This window comes from Mytilus edulis, chromosome 9 (assembly GCF_963676685.1).
Source record: "Mytilus edulis chromosome 9, xbMytEdul2.2, whole genome shotgun sequence".
Taxonomy (NCBI): Eukaryota; Metazoa; Mollusca; class Bivalvia; order Mytilida; family Mytilidae; genus Mytilus; species Mytilus edulis.
The window spans coordinates 9,836,737-9,857,696 of NC_092352.1; the positions used below are offsets into that span (position 1 = coordinate 9,836,737).

General features: G+C 31.6%; 1 protein-coding gene across 2 annotated transcripts; it reads left to right on the plus strand.

Moving 5' to 3' along the window:
• Positions 1-1,698: 1,698 nt before the first annotated feature.
• LOC139487613 (uncharacterized) lies at positions 1,699-17,322 on the plus strand. Of its 2 annotated transcripts, none has more exons than XM_071272526.1 (16): positions 1,699-1,847; positions 3,059-3,189; positions 3,511-3,712; positions 4,060-4,225; positions 4,639-4,842; positions 5,264-5,531; positions 5,983-6,056; positions 6,561-6,680; positions 7,877-8,042; positions 8,483-8,637; positions 12,058-12,268; positions 13,908-14,112; positions 14,670-14,952; positions 15,168-15,316; positions 15,858-16,062; positions 16,540-17,322. In XM_071272526.1, exons 2-16 carry the CDS (start codon positions 3,066-3,068, stop codon positions 16,789-16,791), a joined length of 2,784 nt encoding a protein of 927 aa, XP_071128627.1. In that variant the 5' UTR covers positions 1,699-1,847; positions 3,059-3,065; the 3' UTR covers positions 16,792-17,322. The 2 variants fall into 2 exon arrangements, with proteins under 2 accessions (XP_071128627.1, XP_071128626.1); XM_071272525.1 differs by having other exon boundaries at positions 1,770-1,868.
• Positions 17,323-20,960: the final 3,638 nt, after the last annotated feature.

Consider the following 20,960-nt stretch of genomic DNA (forward strand, 5'->3'; position numbering starts at 1 on the left):
GCATGCATGCTTTTTTACCACGGCCAAAGTACGTCGGAGCTATACGCTGATGTGTGACGGAAGTATTACATTAAGTAAACAATCAATGTCAGTTTCTAATTCTTATAAAACTAAAGTAATATAAAACAATACATCTTTATTAAACAATATCTAATATATAATGCCAAATAAGCATTTGGGTTTACGATTGCATTTCTTCTTTTAAAGAAAGCAACTTGTTTTTATATAGACAACTTGAATGAATATTGTGATATATACAAAGCAGTTATAAGCGGATATTAACGCACATGCATGGGTGTAAAGTATGTTGAATTATATGGATAACACCTCTGGTTTTAATTTCAGACAGCTGGAGAAGTTCAGGTGCATCCCCCCAGTATTTCCCTATATGGTCTCAGATTATGTATATAACTGTTCTATATAACTTAGGTGTCTATAATGATTGCAAAGTGTGTACATTTTCGTTCGTTCCTTCTTTATTTAAATAGAATAAGTTCAATAACACAGTTAGAACCATCGGCAAATTAGCCGCTATCTTTCTTCCATAAAGAAATAAGTGAAAATAGTCTTAGTTCACACCTCGCTGTAGCATCAAGATCTTCTTGAATGCAGAGATATATGTATATATATTGTATCATTTGTCCCTGTTGAAAACTACGGCAATCTTTTTAATTTACTGTGCTTATTCAGTAGGCTTTTTTTGCCTATTATATCAGCACTAATTCTTGCTCAAATAGTTTACCAAATTGCAGTTTAAATTCTTCTCCCACAAACAGATCAACTGGTTAAATGTCTTAACAAATTGCTTCAGTTAAAGGGTGTTAGTATGAAAATGGTGATTTCAGTGAAATAGGAAATAACACCTACCACCCAACCTCAGTTAGTTATCGTCTATGTCTAACCAGTTGATCAGTTTTTTGGAGAATTAAAACTGCAATTGGGTAGACAATTTGGGCAATTGCTTAAAGAGAAAGGCCAAAGCCTTCAGGATAAGCACAGTAATACATGTAATAGTTAAGCATTTGATCCTGTCATCTGCAAACAATATGAGGTGACCAAACTAGTAGGTCAGTTATGTAGACCAAAACTTGAAATGAACTTACAAGAACCAGAAATTTCCCCTATGGACACCAGAAGTAACCGATTAAATATAAAGCCGGGATATCAAGTTCAATGTTTCAGTTGTATTCCGAGCATAACAAATAATTTTGTATGAGGCCTCAGGGTCTTTAATGTGGGGCATTGTCCAGATATATCTTGTAAAATCAAATATTTTAATGAAATACTTGGACTATAATGATTGTATCATAGCCCCAGATATGTTAGTATAGTAGTCCAAGCCCAGATAAATAGATAAAAACAGAAATTATAGAAATCATTATCTGTTTCACCAATAGTCATATTTCTAATTGATAACACATTGACAGTTCCACCTTAAGTTTTCTTTGACAGTTGATCTGTAATTATGTGAGAGTGAATACTGACATGGGGGTCAGACATGCTGAATATATATGTCTGATAATATTCATGATATTTTTATTCACGGTATTTTAAGTCCTGGCAGGAATCATCGAACTTCAACCTTTCTCCAAGTTCATTGAAGAAAAAAACATTGTAAACATTTATTTTGAACAATGAAGTATTTATAACTATCAACATAACTATGGACTTCTGCTAACAATATACGTTCTTGATTCAAATCAACTCGAGGAGTCCTACGACGGAAAGCCAAACACATCTTTTGACGGTTCCAACCGGAAGTCAACGTGCGCATGTTTACTGTATCCAAGCAACATTGGAACTGTTTCCTCTCATGCAATACAGCTAGTTTTCGCTGTATTTGGAAAGTAAGTTTATAAAAATACCTGGTAATTAACTTATTTGTGACTAGACTAAGATAACCAACATTTCATTTTAATGTCATAACAAAGTCACTTTATTTGGAGCATTACTTGATGTAAAAATCAGTGTTGTAGCTAGCAACACTATATATAAGTTAACATGATTTCCATAGCTTGTTTATGTTTCTGGGTTGTTGATGTATGTTTTTGACCGATCAAATCATATTTTTTTTAGATATTGAATGATTTTCTTTCAATGTATGGCACTGTGTTTTGTTAAGATAGACTTCTATAGAAGAATCAAAATGGGAGGGAAGGGTGAAAGCTCTTCTGAAGTTCTGTCCTGTAGATAACTGTACATGTTTGTAATGTAGGGAGATTTTATTGTGAATATTTAGTACTGGTTTGATTAACCTCAATAATCAAAAGATCACTTTCAAGTTCCTTGCATTTTGGTCAAAAGCTTTAGTTTTATATAATTCATGCATTTGGCCTTTATAAGGTTTCTTCACTTCCGTTCCTATGTTGAGCGATTAGTTGAAAAAAATAATGCTAGATTGTTTGAATTATTCAGCAAATTAAATTCTTACAATTGATTATTGATACTTCTGTTATATGAATGAATATATTTTATTGCAGAAGCAAACATAATGCTATAGCAAGACAACATAATATACAATTACAATATTGACAGTAAACAAACAGAGAACAACACAACAAGGTCATAATAAGCACATAATTACAACTGTTATGCAATGATTATTTGTGATCTTAACTTCCATGCCACATGAAGAAATTTACACAATTTTTTAGTTAGACTCTTTGAGTTAGCCTGTAAACATTGTAAAAGAAATACCAGCTTTCTATTAGTTGGCCATGCACAATAATATTTTGGTAAAAATTCACTCACAGTAGTCTCAATGATCTAAATGTTTCTAGTTCATTCTGCATAAGAACGATCGCAAAGAGGCTTGCATAATTTTGAAATACATTCCTAAGAAAAATTTGAAGAATAGTCAAATATAATATAAATAGAATATAAAACATATTTAATTTTTTTGGCATAATTTAAAAGCATGATGGTTTGCAATTAAATATCTTTAAGGTTTTAATCCACATATTTTTACTCCTTGGAATATTTAAGAAACTTTTGTGTAAAGAAGCTGAAACTTGATTCCTAATCACATAGTTTCATATTTTTTATATTATATTTGTAGATTTAAGATGTCAGCTGCTGTGGCATCAAACCATTTAGAACATGACATAAGAACACTTGCACAAACTAAGAGGATTAGAGTTACAGAATTCTTTCAAGATTTTGACAAACTCAGATCAGGATTCATAACAGGTTAATTTATTTATCACTTTACATTTTTTAAATCTTGAATAAGGTAGAATCTAGTAAAGATAATCGAGATCTTTTTTTTTTTAGTTACATTGTTTTACAGTAAACTAACATTTGTTGATCTGCCTGAAGATATCGTGAAATTGGTGAGAAACATTTGAATAGATTTTAGAATAATAAAATGGATGATATGAAATGATTAGAATATTTTGATATAGATAACCTCTTTTATTGTTTTCATAAGTAAGTAAAAATTACATTGATCTTTAAAAATAACAGTGACGATAAATTTTATTGCTATAACAAACAAACTTTTTTTTTCAGATCAGCAATTTTTTCGATGTTTGTGGCAAACATTAGGCTTGAAGTTAGATACAGAACAGGAAGCTGTCTTAAGACAAAAATATGACTTTTTGAGAAATGGCAGGTTTAATTACAAGGCATTCTGTGAAGAAATAGATAGAAACTTTAATCCACATGATTTAACCAAAGATCCTGCCAGACAGAGAGTTGAAGCTCCTGAATTGTAAGCTCCTCACATTTGACCTCATGATATTTACATGTGAATGTATTTTTTACATTTGTACTACAATTTCTTAGATATTCAAAAAACATATGAACCACACCAGCAAACAACAACCTCTGAAAATCTCCCTTATTTACAGCTTTGATTTGTTAAGTAGAAAGTTTGAAAATGTGAATTTGATAATCCACAAATCCATCAATTGATGTAACTGGTATTTCAATTGATGTAACTGATATATAACAATAACAAGAAAATCACAATTTTTTGTGCAAATATAGATTTTAAGAATCTTGAAAACACTCAGTTGAAGATTATTAACATTTCTGTGATGACTTTTTCAATTGTAGTCTTGGAACCATAAGAACAGTACGACCATTGACTCCAACTCAAGAAGATGTTATTTTGGGGGTTTTGAGTCGTATGCAACAGTTTTATCAGTACCATGGAATCAACCTGAGAACCTGTTACGAAGACTTCGATCGTCATCATATGGGTGTTGTTACAGAAAGCCAGGTACCTAGTTTGATGACTTTCATCTCTTGGAGACTTTTGAACAAAAGATAATGTTAAAAAGGAACAAACCTTTACAGAAAATCAGAATTTTGTCTGCATAACTAGTACTCATAGCCTTAAAAAAGTTAAAGAAATTTTACAGCAATTATGGCTCAGAAATGAATTTAAAGCGATTGCTAACATTAGTATTTATATATCAGGTCAAAAACAGCAAGATTTATTATCATTTTCACTCCTCGTTTAAGTGCTTTGTCATAGATAGTAAAAACTTCAAAGAAAATTGGAGAGTGATCTTCATGGTTTTGATGAATCAAACTATATTACAGAAATTGAATTCATTTAAATTTTATTTCACCATTTTATCAAATTTTCTGTGTATGAATGTAAAATGATAATCTTTTTTCCATTTTCAGTTTTACCGAAGTTTTCCTGGTCCTCCCGATGTGAGTGAGAGTGAAATCGCATTATTAGTGAACAAATACAGAGATCCTGGTAAACCTGGACTTCTTAATTACTTAAACCTTCATCATGATATTGTGGCCATCACTGGACAAATAGTAAAACAGAAACAACTTACACCAACATTTGAAAGATCTGTGGATTATGTCCCATTGCAGGTATTTGAATTATAATTAAACATATCGAGAAATTCACTTGCATTCAAATTTACACATTCAATGTGTACATTTAAATCTGTTAATTAAATTTTGAATACTGTAAGTCAGTACCAATAAGTACGGTATATTATAAATAGTAGACATTATAGTCAAGCTTTAACTCTAATATTTGTAGATGGTATCAAAAGCTTAAAATAAATGGGTGATTGGTCTTTTTAAATATCCTTCCTAAAATTGTTTTCTGGATGCTTTTCTATCCTGTGTTTCTGTGCAGTCCTTTTATTGAAGCAAGAAAAAAGTTATTTTAATTCTACACATTGTGGAAAAAACAAGAAGTGGGACATACTCCATACAATTTATTTCTAAGATAGTCCTATATTGTATGAACATCATTATACATGTATGTTATTGTCATTTGTAGCCAACTTCAGATCCAACATTGAACCAGATCTTTGATAAAATCAGAGTTGCTGTTTTCAAAAATGGGATCCGTACCAAAGAATTCTTCAAGGACCATGATAAATTAAGGAGTGGTATTATAACAGAGAACCAGTTTATATGTGGACTGGCCCTTGCTGTTGGAAAGGAAGCTCAGTTATCACGACCAGAGATACAGAAAGTTGTTGAGTATTACAGAAGACAGGATGGGCGTGTACAATATAAAGAATTTTGTGATATGATGGAAAATGGTAATTCAAAAATCAACAAAAACAAATGATAAAGTTATTTTTATTTTAAGTTTATGATTTTGTGTATTCAATCACAAGTTATTTGTAACTCTTTATCATTCATAGTCTTTCTAAAATGTAAATATCAAAACAATCTGGCCATATTTTTTTAGTAAAAAAACATAATTTCCCTTTTTTAGGCTTATAGTTTATAAAGCACTTTTCACCTGCAATTTTCCTTTCTAATAAAAACCCTATTTATTTTTAAAATGTGGATACCCCAATAAACACAGTGTTTTAAAATACAGACCTAAAAAAAATCTTCTTCAATTTTGTCATTTAGTTAGGCAGCTGTTTCATTGATGTCCTCCTTTTATATCAAAATATCTCCTTTAATTCAAATTTAAAATTGAGGATTTACAAATGTTGACATGTAAATTATGAATTAATTTATTTATTTGTTACTTTTCAGCATTTAACATACCAAATCTTGACAAGAAACCATTACAGGAAGTAGTCAGACCATCTAGAGGAGCACTGGCAAGGGTAACTTTCTTTTAAACAGGTTTTAATTCAGAATGTATAGAGATTTGGATGTAATTGGATGCAAAAAGGTTGTCTGAAAATAGATCAGTGAATTTGTGGTTTTTGATTGATCTCACTTTATATAAAACATAATTTGGGTGACTTCTTAAATGTCTTGAAATATCCAAGGTTTAAAATTTGTATAGAGTATTTGAATTTCTGTAATATTAAAGACGGAATTCATTGTAATTTGAATATGGTATTTTAAAAAGGGTAATCTCAGCCTTATAGTATTAACTAGTTGGATTTTTTTTTCATTTGAAAATACAAAGTTAGTTGAGATTTAATCTGTTTTCATTTATATGTTGTTGAATAATGGTCAATTACATCAAGATTTTGAAATACTTTTAATAAAATTGATTATGACACCTGAACTTTTCTAGAAAATTATACTTGTCACTTCTACTTTAGCATTACTCCATTTTTATTAACTTAATGTTAAATGTGTGAACCATTGTTTTACAGACTCTGAAACCACTGACAGATGCTGAGGAGGCCAGAATGAACGTGGTTTTGTCAGAAATGGCTGAACAGGTTAGACGCAGAAGACTGATGATGTACACATACTTTAAGGATTATGACAGGGTAAATAAAAGTTTAAATATAAAAAAACTCACATCAAGCTTAACAAAAATCTTATAATCGACATGACTTATCAGATGACAATACCAATTACTAAAATAAGGCTTAGGCATAGTTATATACTTTAATTCAGTCACGGACCCGCGATATCACGGGTGTGTACTTGTAAAAATATAAAATTGAGGGAAATTCCTTAAAACCAAGAAATAATAAATGAAAAACATACCAATCAAATAATAAATGAAAAAATAAACCAATCAAATATAACATGTATAAATATTATTCCACAATATAAGACAGAAAACATGAAAATACACTTACACGGCCTTGATATGAAGCATGAATAACTACCATTCAGATAGAAAACATGAAAATACACTTACACGGCCTTGATATGAAGCATGAATAACTACCATTCAGATAGAAAACAACAAAGTAACACATAAAATAAACATTTCTATACAAGATATGCAACTATTAAGTAAATTATGTCATACTATCCAACATGCAGATTATTAAAATTAAATGTAAAGCATGTAAACTACTATCCAACAAGCAGATTACATGTATTAAAATTAAATGTAAAGCATGTAAACTACTATCCAAACAATTTTTCCCACAGACACAAGAGTAGAGGAGGAAAAATGTTTTCAGTTGTTATGCCCCACCTACGATAGTAGAGGGGCATTATGTTTTCTGGTCTGTGGCTCCGTTCGTCTGTACGTCCGTCCGTGCATCCGTCCGTTCAGGTTAAAGTTTTTGGTCAAGGTAGTTTTTGATGAAGCTGAAGTCCAATCAACTTGAAACTTAGTAGACTTGTTGCTTATGATATGATCTTTTTAATTTTAAAGCCAAATTAGACTTTTGACCCCAATTTCACGGTCCAATGAACATAGAAAATGAAAGTCAGGGAGTTTCAGGTTAAAGTTTTTGGTCACGGTAGTTTTTGATAAAATTGAAGTCCAATCAACTTGAAACTTAGTATATATGTTCCCTATAGTATAATCTTTCTAATTTTAATACCAAATTAGATTATTACCCAATTGCACGGTCCATGGAACATGGAAAAGGATAGTGCGAGTGGGGCATCCGTGTACTTTGGACACATTCTTGTTTTTAGGAATGTGTTATAGTTATTGAGTAATACACATGAATGGTTATCAGACAATGATATAACTCTGAATGTTGGTTTTTTTTAGGGAAAGGCCTATACTAGAGTTGTAACACCATTACAGTTTGGAAGAATTTTACATTTCTTAAGTTTAAATGTAACTGCAGAGGACATGAAGTTATTATGTAAAAAGTTTGAAGACCCTGCAAGTGGTGATGTTAATTATCCAGCTTTTGTACAATGTGTAGATAAAGGTTTGTAAAAATAAATCTTCTTTTATTATAAACCCTTTCAACACTACACAAAAATATACTTAAATGTTCAGTGCTGCACACAACACTATCTATATATAGATACAAAATACATTGTATGGAAAGTGTATTGAATCGCTCAAAACATTATAATACCAAATAAACATGATATTTATTAATAAATTCAAGCACAAGAAAGTATGCAAATTCCATAATTTAAAATAATTCCAAGTTCAAATCATAGCCTGTACAATGATTTTTCAATTCAAGGAATAGGTGGATATTGCTCTGACGTTAGTTCTTGTGTTTTCACAATGTAGCATGTTGAATGTTTTTTTAAACACATAAATTTAAGATATATTTTTTTATAAAGAATACTTTCTGTGAATTATCTGTTAAGAAAGTAAATGATAAATAATGTGAATTTATTATGAATTTTTCAGAATTTGTTGGTCACACTTTGGAAGATGCTGATATATCAGAAAAGGGACGTACTAATATAAATGCACCAGAGAAGACTCTACAGAGCATCAGCAATGTCTCTTTTGAGGATTTGATGTCAAGAATAAGACATATAGTGCTAACAAATAGGCTCAGGGTGGGTATTTTTGAAGAAAAACAAATATTGATATATATGACAGTTTATAAAAAAAATTTGTAACAAAGATATAATCACGTCATAGAGTGAAAATCATGTTAGTAAGTTCTAAAAAATAGAAGGACTAATCAATGAAAAGGAATAAATTTCAAAACGGTCCATATCTGAGTTGTTCATTCCAGCTTTTTTGAACTATATTCTTTTTTATATTGCTATTTTGTGCATTTTTTCTTTGATCTTTATTTGTGATAATTATACCCCCACTTTGAAAAAAAGGGGGGTATACTGTTTTACCTCTGTCTGTCCTTCCGTCAGTCCGTCAGTCTGTCAGTCAGTCCGTCCGTCCCATGAATATTTTTCGTCACATTTTTCTCAGGAACTCCACTACCAGGATTTCTGAAATTTGGTTTCAGGCTTGATATAAGTCAGCTATACTGTGTGATGCGTTTTCAGATTCATCACTCGACAACTTCTTGTTTACCGAACACTTGTATCATTTTTACACCTGATAGCCAAGTTGAAAATTTTTCGTCACATTTTTCTCAGGAACTATAATTCAAGGATTTCTGAAATTTGGTTTCAGGATTTATATAAGTCAGCTATACCGTGTGATGCGTTTTCAGATTCATCACTCGACAACTTCCTGTTTACCGAACACTACTATCATTTTACACATGATGGCCAAGTTGAAAATTTTCGTCGCATTTTTCTCAGGAACTACAATGCCAGGATTTCTGAAATTTGGTTTCAGGGTTTATATAAGTCAGCTATACTGTGTGATGCATTTTCAGATTCATCACTCGGCAACTTTCTGTTTACCGAACACTTACATATTTTTACACTATTAACATTATCCACTTGCGGCGGGGGTATCATCAGTGAGCAGTAGCTCACAGTTACACTTGTTTTTCATATCATGCTACTCGCTTGAGATGGCAAATTATCGCTAGAAACTAAGTAGGTAGTGGCGTTGCTTATGAAATTGACATGAAATTGACAATGTCGTCAAAGGTAAAATAGCGATAAACAGATTATCATTGGTCATCTCAACTAGATTGTTTTTCTCGCTTTCGCCGTACTGGCGTTGAGATGATCAACAATAATCTATTATTATAAGGAAATTCAATTTTAAGTGATATACAAAGATGTGTTTTAGCATTTTTTATATTATATTGCATGTGCATCTTTTGGTATTAAATTACTTTGTGAGTGAGATGTCTATATTCAGTGTTCTCCCCAGGCCCTTAAAGGACCGCGGGCCCGCGATGTATAATTTTCTACCGTGGTGGTATCGTTCTTGCCGCGATGTATAATTTTTCACCGTGGTGCTAAAATTTTCGGTAAAAAAATCATATAACAGAAAACCTTTCCGTGGGGTATAAAATTTCACATGAATTTTGACCAGTTCAAACTAGTTTAATCCAGTTCTGACAACGAAGATTGTTTACATCACGTGATTGATTGACCTTTTGAGGTTAACCTTGATGATTGGATTTAATCGATGTACATGATTCTTGTGTTTTAATTAATTAAGAGATCATAACTTAACGATCACAGACTTATGAGACTTTTGAGGGACAAGCAGACATTTGTTAATAAACTCTATTACTCCAGCCTTTGGTCATAAATGATTTGCGTATTTTTAAATTGTGAGTTACTTCCCCTGATTTAGCTTATTACAAAAATGTGCTCCTAAAATATTATCCATCATTTAAAATAGAAATAAAGTACAAATTGAATGCAAAATTATGTAAGGATGTTACCTCAAGGATAATAACTTTCTTTGAATATACCAACAAAAATATATTGCAAATTATTTTTGAAAATCATACTTTTATTAAAGCACAGACATATTATATTAAATAGGTAGTATATCCTTTCATACATCTGCCGACCAGCAAGGGCTGTATAGCCAATCAAGGTCGTTAAAAACTTCCATTTGTTGTAATACATCTAACCCCACCATGCAAGGGCTGTATAGCTAGTCAAGGTTCAACAAGTTATAAACTTCCATTTGTTGTAAAACATCTACTGACTGAGCCAAGGCTGTGTTTAAACAAGATTGTTGAAAACATCCATTTGATATATAGCTGAATAGTATTAAAGAAGTTTAATGATTAACTTTTACATAATAAATATGCAATGATTGGAACTCAGCTAGACAAGACAACCTTTCAGGAGTGTCCACATAGATAATATAAGTATACTTTTCATGTCTATCATGAAATAACACAATAATGATTTTAATAATAATTTTATTAATGTCTAAAAGAATCATGTCTAAAGCTATGGAAAATAGTATTTAATTTACAAAAGGTTCTACATTAAAATTTAATCTTGTTTAAAGTTAATTGTTATGGTGTAATCTAACAAAAATGGGGAATGTGTAGTGTAACTATACAAGTATCAGGACAAAATTGGCTTGATCAAATTATAAAAAGTGACTAGTTTAAAGACTAAAAGTGCTTTCAGTTATTTATTCTTAAAAGATATTAAAGTATACAAACTGTTTGATTTACTTTTTTTTATCAGTATTTTTTTTTACCCACAGTCTACATAACACAGTAAACAAAACAAAAGACAAAAAGGTAATGGCACAAAAACTAACAAGAAGAAAAAATAAGCGATGCAACGCGACACGACATATTGTACAAATCATTTCGACACGCGTTACCCTGGTACTATCCCAAAATCCTAGGGAGAACACTGCTATATTGATAATACAAATTGTTTCTACCCAAATAGTTGATAGAATGCAGGAAAATAGAATAATCAAATTCAGAATACTTTAATACAGCATTGACATGATTATCTCCCTTGTGAAAGTATGGCATTGTGAATTAATAAATTGTTAAATCTAATAACCTTGTATGACATTAGACTTACTAATAGGTTAGTTACATTTGGTCTATAGAATCTTAAGATTTAATAGTTTCACCAGTAACTTGACCTCATTTTCATGGGTCAGGATTAGAAGTTCAGTTTTAATGTAACCATGAAGAAAGATTTTTATGCCCCACCTACGATAGTAGAGGGGCATTATGTTTTCTGGTCTGTGCGTCCGTCCGTTCGTTCGTCCGTCTGTCTGTCTGTCCGTTCGTTCGTCCGTCCGTCTGTCCCGCTTCAGGTTAAAGTTTTTGGTCAAGGTAGTTTTTGATGAAGTTTAAGTCCAATCGACTTCAAACTTAGTACACATGTCCCCTATGATATGATCTTTCTAATTTTAATGCCAAATTAGAGTTTTTACCACAATTTCACGGTCCACTGAACATGGAAAATGATAGTGCGAGTGGGGCATTCGTGTACTGAGGACACATTCTTGTTTAACTTGTTAACATTATATATTTTTATAACACTTTCTTTACTATTATTTACTGGCTTTTGATTTTGCAATATTGAAAATATTTTTTTCTTTTAAAGGTGAATGAATTTTTCCAAGATTATGATCCATTAAGAAGTGGCTCTATCAGTAAGGCACAGTTCAGACGTGGCCTAGGATTACTTGGACTCAGTAAATTGGGAATCCATGATTTAACAGATGGTCATTATAATGTCTTAATTGATGCCTACCAAAGTCCTGACAAAGAAGACCAAGTGTTGTGGACAAGGTTTTTACATGATGTTGAAACAGGTGAGTGTTGTGAATAATATTTTAACATTATACAGAAAGGGATCAGAGATGTCAACTGTCAAGTGTTTTCGACAAGAATTTAACAATAGCTTTGAAACAGATAATAGAAATCAAGTGTTGTGAACAAGATTTTTACATTCACTTTTAAACTCCTATATTGTATTTATCATACACTGTTTTTGTCGAGCCTGCAACTTTTGTTGCAGAAAGCTCGAACTTTTGTTGCAGAAAGCTCGACATAGGGATAGTGATCCGGCGGCGGCGGTGTTAGCTCACTTCTTAAAAGCTTTATATTTTAGAAGGTGGAAGACCTGGATGCTTTCATACTTTGTATATAAATGCCTCATGTTACGAAGTTTCCGTCAGTCACATGTCCAAATGTCCTTGATTTCATTTTCATGGTTCAGTGACCACTTGAAAAAAAGCAGATTTTTTGTAATGTTGTCAACTTGAATTCTCTCTTATTATAAGTAATAGGATAACTATATTTGGTATGTACGTACCTTGCAAGGTCCTCATGCCCGTCAGACAGTTTTCACTTGACCTCTACCTCATTTCATGGCTCAGTGAACAAGGTTAAGTTTTGGTGGTCAAGTCCATATCTCAGATACTATAAGCAATACGGCTAGTATATTCGGTGTATGGAAGGACTGTAAGGTGTACATGTCCAACTGGCAGGTGTCATCTGACCTTGACCTCATTTTCATGGTTCAGTGGTTATAGTTAAGTTTTTGTGTTTTGGTCTGTTTTTCTTTTTCTCATACTTTATGCAATAGGTCTACTATGTTTGTTGTATGGAATGATTGTAAGGTGAACATGTCTAGCAGACAGATGTCATCTGACCTTAACCTCGTTTTCATGGTTCAGTGGTCAAAGTTAAGTTTTTCAGTTTTGGCCTTTTTATGTGATACTATACGCCATAGGTCAACTATATTTAGTGTATGGAAATATTTTATGATTTATATATAAGTCACACAGGTTTTATTTGACCTTGACCTCATTTTCACGGTTCATTGCTCAGTGTTAAGTTTTTGTGTTTTGGTCTATTTTTCTTAAACTATAAGTATTAGGTCAACTATATTTGTTTTATGGAAGCATTGTTAGCTGTACATGTCAGCCTGGCATGGTTCATCTGAATTTGACCTCATTTTCATGGTTCATTGTTCTTTGTTTAGTTATCTTGGTTAATGTAACGTTTATTTGACAGTTGTAATAAAGCTTTATACTTAGGACTATCAACAAAATATCAATGATTAGTAAAGAAGGCGAGACATTTCAGTGTGTGCACTCTTGTTACATTATAGTACTGTGAATTCTTTACTATTTGTTGGGTACTGAATTTTGTTGATTTCATTGACATTAATGATCCCTGGATGTTAACAGAAAAGTGTGGATTTTTTCAAACCTTGAAAACCATTTGAATTTACAATATGAATAAGATAATCACAGTGTTAGTGATAACTTTTAGTTGGACGGACAAAAATAAAAAAATTTCCTGTGTAAAACGTGATAAAGGGAGATAATTCATGTTTTATAATCCTTTAGATTTTATTTAAGTACAGAATGTGGTGAACAATTAGTGAGGCTACAATTTAACTATCAAACCAACGCAGACATCATTTGTTTTCATTCTTTTCAGTGTTTACACAGCCTTGTTTGGAAAAAGATCCAAACTTCCAAGTACCTCCACAGGAAATATTCCGTGTCCCAAAACCTGGAACTGTAGACTGGGAACAAAGTACTGAAGACCATCAAAGTATTTTTGAAGCTACCATGGATAGATTACGACAAAGAACAAATCAAAGAAGAGTACTGACAAAACCAGTTTTCCAGGACTTTGACCTGTAAATATTGATTTAAAATTCCTTTTGCTTGGGGTTAGGGGGGGAGGGGGGTGAAGTGAAAATCTTTTTTTACAACATAAGGGGAGAAAATGAATAGTAAAATAATCAGATAAGAATATTTTGCTTTGAATTTTATTCTTTCCTCCTTGATTTTGATATCAAATGCTCAAAATCAAATCATATATTGTCAAATATAATTATAGTAGTTTCAATATAAGTTAAATTTCTTGTCACCATGAATTTGGTTCCGTTTAAGAATGATTTTGGTCACAGAAGACGTTTAGTAAAATATTCAGGGCATTTGTCACATTCCCTCTCAAAAAAAAATTAGGTGATATCAATTTATTTCAAATGGTTTTTACTTTTATGGTTAAATGACCTCTTAACATTAACACATACTTTTATTCCATAACACTTCTACTGATTACATAAGGTGAAAAACACAATAAGAAGATAATGGCAAAACTGTTTAACAATGATTTTATTTTATTTGTAGAGTAATACAAATGTAAATGTGATTTTGCAATACATGTAATCATATGTTCCTGTTATTTTAGACATAATAATGGTCATGTGACCCGGGTGCAGTTCCGACAGTGTTTAACAATCCTAGAACTTCATGCCACAGAGCCTGAGATGGCATCACTGGAGGCTAAGTTCTGTAATGATGTCGGCTTTAACTACTTACAATTCCTTCAAGAGCTGGAACCAAGAGAACAACAACAGTTTATGTATGAGAAGCGATTAGAAGAACTCAGACTTACAAATGCATCAAAGAAATTACCTGAATTGAATATTGCTGAAGATTTAGAAGGTGTTATGATGAAAGTTAAGACTAAGGTACTGTGGAATTTTAATTTCTATGACATATTTATACATTTAAATCATTTTGCTATTTTTTATTCACTCAATTGAAATTATTTCTATTTTGTTCTTTAACAATGATTTTATCTTGATTTAAATGCTTCACATATTTTAATGATTTATAATGGTATTATCATTGAAATATAAATGAAAACAGGTCACTTAAATATGATAATTTTCTTTTTCTACAGGTCAGTAAAGAAAGAATTCGTGTTCTGGAATACATGAGAGACTATGACAAACTCAGGTCTGGAAGAGTACAGAAGATATCATTCCGTCGTGCTCTTGATTTATGTAGATTTGAGTTAAAGGAATCAGAAGTCTGTATCCTGGAAGACAAGTATGTATATATGATCATATAATATAAAATCCTTACAGTCAGACATGTTAAAAAAAATGTGACATAACCTCTCACATGGTTGATTTTTATATTTTTAGAGGAATCACTGGAAATAAAATTAATGCATCCAACTATACTTTTAAACCTTGTTTGGTATTTAATGAAAATCTTTATTTGTGTTTAATATCATTAAGAAGTAAAATAACAAATATAACGAAAGAAAACCAAGGAAAATTCAAAACAGACAGTCCCTTAACAAATGTAAAATCAAAAGCTCAATCATATCAAACGTATGGAAAACAACTGTTATTTACCTGACTTTGAACAGGAATTTCCTTATGTAGAAAATAGTGGATGAAACCTGTTTTATATCTATGCAAACCACTCACTTGTATGACACTTACACAAAATTCCATTATATTGACAACTATGTGAGATCAAAACAAACAGACATAACAGGTTTTTGGCATTGTTGAAACATCTTACATCTATATTATATTTAAGTCATACATTATATTATTTCCTCCTGTGTATATTACAGATACCAATCACAGGGTTACCCAGATTTTGTAGACTATGTGAAGTTCTGTGATGATGTGGAGAGTATATTTACTTTCAAAGAACTAGAAAAGGCTCCATTACAGGAAGTGGTTCAGTTCAAACCTCCAGAAGAATGGGAACTTAATAAACTAGAACCAGAAGCTGAATCAATGTTCTCAATGTGTATGGATAGAATTTCTGAAAAGGTTAGGAGGCTAATTATTTTACAACAGAAGAGCTCCTTGTTCTTATTAATAATGGACCTCTTAAATTTTTAAATGAATAGAGGAATGATTTTTAGTGTAGAGTTTATGTAACAAAGGTGTTTACATGAAGTACAATGATGAACAGCTTAGTCACAAATCTTAAGCTACCTGATAGTTAAGCGATTAGCAGGACACTGAATTAGAAGGGAACTCTATTCAATTTTAAGGTTATTTTCAACAAGGATGACCTTACAACAGAAAATAATGACTACTTATATCTTGCAAATTAAAATCTTTATTTCTTTTAATTAAATGCTGAAATAGTCTCTAATACTAAGGGAATTACAATTAGTGATAAAAGCATAATTAGTTTTTTAAATTGGAAATCTTTTAAGCAGAATTTTAAGTGTTGAAGAATTTCAGACTCTTATTTTGTTTTATATTCAGTTGTTCTAATTATATGTTATTACATTACAGGTGAGAAAACACCGAATGCAGTTATATCCCTTGTTTGAAGATTATGACAGGGTCCACAATGGCACAGTATCAAGATCACAATTCAGACGTGTTCTCAATGAACTTGAGTTAGCCAGTCTGGTAAATGAACAAGAAATTAAACTTCTCTGGCACAAGTTTGATGTGAAGATCGGAGGAAAGGATGATGTGAATTACATTGCATTTTGTGAAATGATTTATGCTTTAGCTAAGTTCGAATGGAGGAAACCATAAAAATGTAAACTTAGAAAACTAACAAGCATTAAACTGTGATAAATAATAAAAATTCCTAATGAGAAAAAAACAAAAGACAGTGAAGAAAGGATTATTTTGAACTGAGATTGCTTAATGTTGAAACAGTTTTATGAATATGCAGATTATGTTTTATAAGTATCAGTATATTATGGATGTTGCAAATTACTGTTAGTTCATTTCTTTTTGCTTTTAAATAAGTAATGTCATGTTTATTTCTTTGCTTGATGTTTCTCAACTTTTCCAGACACATATATTGTTCTTTTTAAACTGTTCGATTGAAAAGACATTGTTTATGGAAATGCTGCCAAATGTTATCTTCATTTTGTCAAAACAAGGTTGTATTATTTTTGTACAAGTTTTTTTGCTTCAAACAATTAACCACCTTGCAGTAAAAAAAGCATTCTCCATACAGAAACAAATATATTAGAAGCAATCTATTTTACATCAATTTTATTTTTACACTATTATATTAAAAAATTGTTTTATATCTAATAAAAGATGTATGTCCTTTGTAATATTAATTTTATTGTGCCACAAGGAAATTAAGGGGAGTATTTAAGAACTGGAGAATCTTATGTCTATATATGCATCCACAAATTTCTCTCAGAAAGTAGTAAAATTCAACTGGTTGTGGATTGATAACATTGACTTTGTCAGTTTTGATGAACTCCCACTTTTTGAATTTACTTATGGAGTTTGGTAATTTATTATGATATAATAATCAGAAGCTGACAATGAGTGCCATACGGTGATAGTTCTTAGGTGATAACGGGTAATGACCTACAATCATATAACTTGATAAAATTATTATTATGTATGCCATATTGGATTTGATTAAATTTTATCTGAGTTCAGATCTAAGTGACTAATCAGTGCATGCAGTAGCTTAAATTTTATTTCAGGCTTAGGCCTTCAATATGAGGCTTTATTTTGTCTTGAAGGCCTAAGCCTGGTTTAAAGATTAGGAATTTAAATTGTGATACAGTATGCTGTATGTGCATTGCTCATAATGTAAGGTCATATAAAGAGACCAATACTTGCTAACAGCTACCTAATTGTGGCTCTAGTTGGATTCTAAAACGCATATTCTTATCTTCATATTAACGTGACAAATAGGTACAAAAGAATTTTCACAAGAAATTAAACAGTATGAAACACAAGAGTAGAAATATTGCTTTGTAAAAGAAGAGGTAAAATATTTTAAACACGTGAAGAGAGATAGTGTGAAGCATTCACCTTATGTAAGTTAAAAAAAACTTGTGAGGCAGTTGCCTCATTGCCTCAATAGAAGATAAACCACTGCTCACTATCATATTATTCGGTCTAAAGATGCATCTGCAGGAGTATCATAGTTTCAAATAGACAAGTCACTTTGTGTACATATTTCATTTACTAAGTATTCTTATGTCTAATGACTTTTTTATGTTCTGCAATGGTCTGGTTAAGTTTTTGGGACGAAATATAGTTCTCAACATTAGGACAACAATATTTTGTTTGTTATTTGAAGATACCAGGATTATAATTTGGTAAGACAAAATAAATATCATCCTTATTGGTCTCATCAATAGCAATTGAATTAAAACAGTGCCAAATTATAAACGAGTTTAATAGCACCTAAAAGCACGAAAAATGGAACAAATAACGCAAAATTCAATACTATTAACCTTTAATCTATAGAAAATGAACATATGCTATTGCATGTCAACTCAAAAGTGTTGACTATTGGGCTGGTGATATATCTGTCTACTTTTTTCTAGTAAGACAAATAACAATTTGAGGCTTGATTTTAATTTAAGGCCTAAGACTGGTTTTAAGATTAGGAGTTTAAATTGTGATACATTTTGTACTATGCCTGAAGTGTTTGCTCATAGATATAGTCATATAATAGTTATCAAAGATACCAGGATTATAATTTAGTACGCCAGACGCGCGTTTCTTCTACATAAGACTCATCAGTGACGCTCATATTAAAATATTTATAATGCCAAAACAAGTACAAAGTTGAAGAGCATTAAGCATCCAAAATTCTAAAACAATGTGCCAAATACGGCTAAGGTAATCTAAGTGACCAATACTTGCTAAAAGGTACATCATTTTGGCTCTGGTTGGCTATCAAAACGCATATTCTTTTTTTCATATTGAGGTTACAAATCAACACATAAAAGAGTTTTTAGTAGAAATAAAACAGCACGAAAGACAAGCGTAGAAATGTTGCTTTGAAAAAGAAGAGGTATTGAAACATCTTTTGTAAGGTAAAAAAAATCTGGTGAGTCAGCTGCCTCATTGCCCCAATAAAATTACACCACAGCTTACTATCATATTATTTGGATCAAAGATGCACTTAAGGGAGTATCATAGCTTCCAATAGATAAGTCACTCTGTGTGCAGATTTCAGTTACTAAGTGTTCTAATATCTAATGACTTGTGTATGGTCTGCAATGGTCTGGTTAAGTTTTCAGGACGAAATATATTTCTCAACATTGACAATTCATTGTTTGTTGATATTTAAGATACCAGGCTTATAATTTGGTAAGACAAACATACATTTCATCAATGGCAATTGAAATAAATCAGCGCCAAACCATAAACAAGTTGAATAGCGTCTACAAATCTGAAAAATGTAACTAATACAAATAAGGAATTGTATTCCTTGGGATAGAAAGAAACCATTGTGTTTCGCAAAATTTAATACTTCAAAAATCTATAGAAAATGAATATATCAATGATATTTCATGTCAACTCAAAAATGTTCACTATTTGGCTTATGATATATCTGTCGACATATTTGATATACCCTTGACTTGGGTCTATTAGTCTTATAAAATTTTAAGGATGAGGTCTATTCCTCAGCAACCACACATAACAGACCAGTAATATAAAATGCTCCAGCTTAAAAAGGCGGGTCTCATTTTAAATAAATTATCTTTTTTCAAAAATAATTTATATCTAAATTCGTAACATATGTTCCATTTGACCTTAGTTACAATTTTTTTGCATCGTTTTGTAGTGTAAATGTTGCTCAAATCGAAAGGCAAATATTTCTGAATATTCAGGATAATGACATCATTATAATGCTATGATGAACACACCATGCTTTTCTTTAGTAGCTGCATCATACTTTAAACATGCTAGATCACAAAGTGACTGAGGTGACTTTATTCATTCGGTCCCCAAGCCGTCTTATCTTCGTTCTTACTCATAAATTGTAAATAGAGAAACGACAAATAACATTTTTGTAAAGTCTCTGGTTTAACCCTCTACACCCAAGCCCAGCACAAAATAATCGTTTTAGTCAATATGATGACATTTGGTGTACCATCATGATCTTATTTGACCATGGAAATGACATTCAAAGTATCATTTTCTCTATCCTTTGCGGATAGTGACAACATGCGAATCATAGGGATACTAATTTGGTGACTGTAAAAAGTAATATCACAAAAATACTGAACTCCGATGTAAAATCAAAAAGGAAAGTCCCTAATCAATTGGCAAAATCAAAAATTGTAGACGAAACGCAAAAATAGTTCGTCCTTGAATTCCTTAAACAAGATTTTTGTATCTGCGTTTTCCTTTCGTTTTAATACAAAGCATAAAATTGAGAAAGGAAATGGGGAATGTGTCAAAGCGACAACAACCCGACCATAGAGCAGACAACAGCCGAAGGATACTTATGGGTCTTCAATGTAGCGAGAAACTCCCGAACCCGTAGGTGTCCTTTAGTTGGCCCCTTAAAAATATGTATACTAGTACAGTGATAATGGACGTCATACTAAACTCCGAATTATACACAAGAAACTAAAATTAGAAATCATACAAGACTAACAAAGGCCAGAGGCTCCTGACTAGCGGCGGGGTTAAATATGTTTATTAGATCTCAACCCTCCCCCTTTACCTCTAGCCAATGTAGAAAAGTAAACGCAGAACAATACGCACATTAAAACTCAGTTCAAAAGAAGTCCTAGTCCGATGTCAGAAGATGTAACAAAAGAAAATAAATAAAATGACAATAATACATAAATAACAACAGACTACTAGCAGTTAACTGACATGTCAGCTCGAGACCTCAAATAAACTGATTGAAAGATTATGTCTTCGTCATATGAATATCAGGTACGATACATCCCGTTAGGGGTTTAGTATCATAC

What these genes read in the sequence shown, in the direction of transcription:
- LOC139487613 (XM_071272526.1), top strand. Translation starts at nt 3,066, where the DNA reads ATGTCAGCTGCTGTGGCATCAAACCATTTAGAACATGACATAAGAACA. An exon ending in TGGATTATGTCCCATTGCAG is followed by an intron (nt 4,843 to 5,263) that starts GTATTTGAATTA and finishes TGTCATTTGTAG; the next exon opens with CCAACTTCAGATCCAACATT. An exon ending in TGTACAATGTGTAGATAAAG is followed by an intron (nt 8,043 to 8,482) that starts GTTTGTAAAAAT and finishes TGAATTTTTCAG; the next exon opens with AATTTGTTGGTCACACTTTG.